The 2,996-nt window shown below is 40.2% G+C and overlaps 1 protein-coding gene across 1 annotated transcript in view; it reads left to right on the top strand.

Annotated features, from left to right (window-relative positions):
* The window catches only part of LOC135217064 (uncharacterized), a 60,072-nt gene extending 57,575 nt beyond the window's left edge, over nt 1-2,497 (top strand). The window contains exon 4 of the mRNA XM_064252746.1: nt 409-2,497. Coding sequence (XP_064108816.1) covers nt 409-1,597 — 1,189 coding nt within the window. The 3' untranslated portion in view covers nt 1,598-2,497. The remainder of the gene's footprint in view (nt 1-408) is intronic.
* Nucleotides 2,498-2,996: the final 499 nt, after the last annotated feature.

Here is a 2,996-nt window from a genome sequence, read left to right as displayed (position 1 = left end):
CGTCAACAGAATAAAAGTCGTTCCTACAGTCACCTCATTTCATGATCACTGATAATATTTCAACATCTGAATAAAAATCCAACCTTGGTAAATTAATCAATGACTTTAAACTTTGTAGGTTAATCTTACAAATCAAACATGCCTGTCATTTAAAAAAAATTCACGATAAATATCACATTTAGATTTTAAAGCTACAGTATTAATACATTTAGCTGAAATCGACAAACGATCATCAATTATCACATTAATGTCAGCAAGTAACTTCAAAAGCTGATATTGTAAAACACTGATTATTATCACAAACTCGAGTCTTTTTTCATTGTGTCACTGTATATGATAGACCTTTCATATTTCCCGGTTTTCTCAATATAGTGTTATAGAACTGGATTTTTTCTTTGCTGTCCACAGTCGAGTTGGAGCCCAGCTGATGATCTTACGGGGCACAGAAAACCTGAAGCGGTGCGCTTGGATTGGGGAGGAAGATTCCATGGAGGAGGACGAGAGGGATGAACCAGCTAATGTCCCCGACTCTGCTGACAAATCAGAGCCTCTGATGGAGGTTGTGACCTCAACTCCTCCTCCAGATACCGTCAAGGAGAAACACGCTGACGAAAAGGTCAATCTGCAGCAGATACCGGACACTGCAGATGAAATTCAAAGAGAAAACATTTCAGACGCGATTTCATTAGAGGACGAGTCTGAGGAAAGGCGGCAAAATCTGCAGGATCTTTTGCAGAGGGCAATGCAGATGAGCAAAAGCAAGAAGGAAATATTAAGAATTTTACATTCGGTAGGGAGAGGGGGCCGGAAACCCCTTCCGAAAAATATCAAGCAGATGATGGGCATTACTTCAGACGAAATGAATGCCAGCCAGGAGGCCCCTCTTCAGTTGCCCAAAAGGAGAAAAGGGAAAAATGGCACAAATTTAGAAAAGAATTCGACGTCGGGAATCGCCCAGTCGAGACTGAGGAGAGCCATCAGTGACGATGTCAATTTGGAATATGATGAAGATGGCGCCTTCGAGAGGTTTGACGATGGTGAGGATGACGATCACCGCCAGAACATCGTGCGCCACGTGTTCTATCCCGAAGGACTGAAGTTCGAGAGAGGGAAGTTCAACCAAACCAACAATGGGGACAAATCCAACGAGGAGGACCAATCGTCCTACTCGAGCAGCGAGGAAGCCCTTGCCAAGTGCGACGGGGTCATCCTGACCTTGCCTCTGGTTTCCTACAGAAGCTGCAGCTACCGCTCGACGGAAATGAATAAGATCACTTACGATATCCCCATCACGGGCACTTACTACTTCGTCTACTCCAGCGAAAACGAAATTGATATGAACATCATCTACTTAAATATGACTTTCGAGAAGGTAGTCTATGATACTGAAGGGTCTCAAGTGATTTGCTCGAACTCAACAAACTGTTCTGTTCCTTTGTCCTTTTGGTCGCACGAGGAAATTGTGGTTGAGGTGCCACAACAAGACACCTGGAACAACAGCTATTTCCTGGATACATTCTGTGAGCCGCGCGTCGCTGTCTACTTGACCTTCTTGCTTCTGGTTCCAGTTCTGATCCTCTTCTGTGCTTTCCAGTAGTTATGAGAGAAGCGCTTTCTCCTGTTTTCTTTCAGATTTCCAGTGATTGGAATCGTTTTTAATTAGCGTACATATTTAACATTTGCAATATCTGAAAAGGTTTTCAGTTTTAGTTCTGAACCTTCTCTGGGGTTTCAAGCAATAGAAATAGTCTCTTATTTCTCTTGAAATGTCCCTCCAATTACTGGAAACAATTAATTTTCTATATTGACGTATCGTGCTCCCTAATATATGGAAGTCTTTCCAACATTTATACTAGGCCTGTCATGATGCTTCTTTATGAGTTTTTCAGCGAATGGAAGCTTTGTGCTATTTTCCGTGCTGATACTTAACTGAAGAAGTTCCCAGGTTTTCCATTCAACTTCCCAAGCATTTTCCAGTCACTGGACGCATTTCTGGTGACCCACCTTTCAGAAAAACAGTAAATGACACGTAACAACAATCGAAATGTTTCATTTCCTGAGGCTACAAGCATTGGCAAAATGTTTGTAGGCAAGTGCCTTAATACCCTCGTTCAAGTCAGTAAGGCTAGAGAGGACAGCAGCAGAACCTCTTGTGATGTCTCAGAGACGAGAAAACTCGCCCAGAGACTGAGTAGTAGTTAGTGCCGGAGCATTTGCGAGCATCGTCGAGGTCAATCGTTTCCTGACGCGGTCCCACTAACATTGGCGGCAGCCAGTAATCCATATTTTTAAGTCTCAGTCAGAGTGAGAGTAAGTGTGCGTGTTTGTTAAGAAGTTTTATTTTTATATATATCTTATAGATATTATGTATAGATGTATATGTGGTCATACTTATCACGTCAAAGCTAAGATAATAAAAAAGAATGACATGTACCTCTCCCATACCTATTACTTTGTGATGACAAAACTATTAGTAATAAAATCCATTCCAACTAAAGTGAGATTTTCTTTCCGACGAACCGATGATCAGGTTATTTGAGTATATGCAATGTTTCTAGTCCAAGGTCAAAAGTCATCTTGACAAGATTACTCACTTGATCAAGATGCTCATGAACTTGACTGTTCTTGAAGCTTTCTGAAGGAGATCCCCAACTTTGATTTATGTCTTTGTCACAGGTTTCAAGCGGAATCAACTGAGAGTTCACAACGTGAAACTCTAACCTAAAGGTCATGGATGCTGGGTGTGGATGATATTATGACCACTTGAAGGACATACAAATTTGTGCTCCAAATTCAATTACTATCTCATATCCCACATATGTATATATATGTATGTATATATATATATATATATATATATATATATATAATATATGATGAATATAAACACACATATATATAGTGTATACATATTTATATACATTCATTTATTGCCTTATTGAAAAACTGGAAATCTATAATTCTATACCTCACCAACTGTAGATCACCTTTCGGTT

Source organism: Macrobrachium nipponense, chromosome 19, assembly GCF_015104395.2.
Source record: "Macrobrachium nipponense isolate FS-2020 chromosome 19, ASM1510439v2, whole genome shotgun sequence".
Classification (NCBI taxonomy): Eukaryota; Metazoa; Arthropoda; class Malacostraca; order Decapoda; family Palaemonidae; genus Macrobrachium; species Macrobrachium nipponense.
The sequence above is the reverse complement of the archived record's forward strand: the minus strand, read 5'-3'. Positions and strand labels throughout refer to the sequence as shown.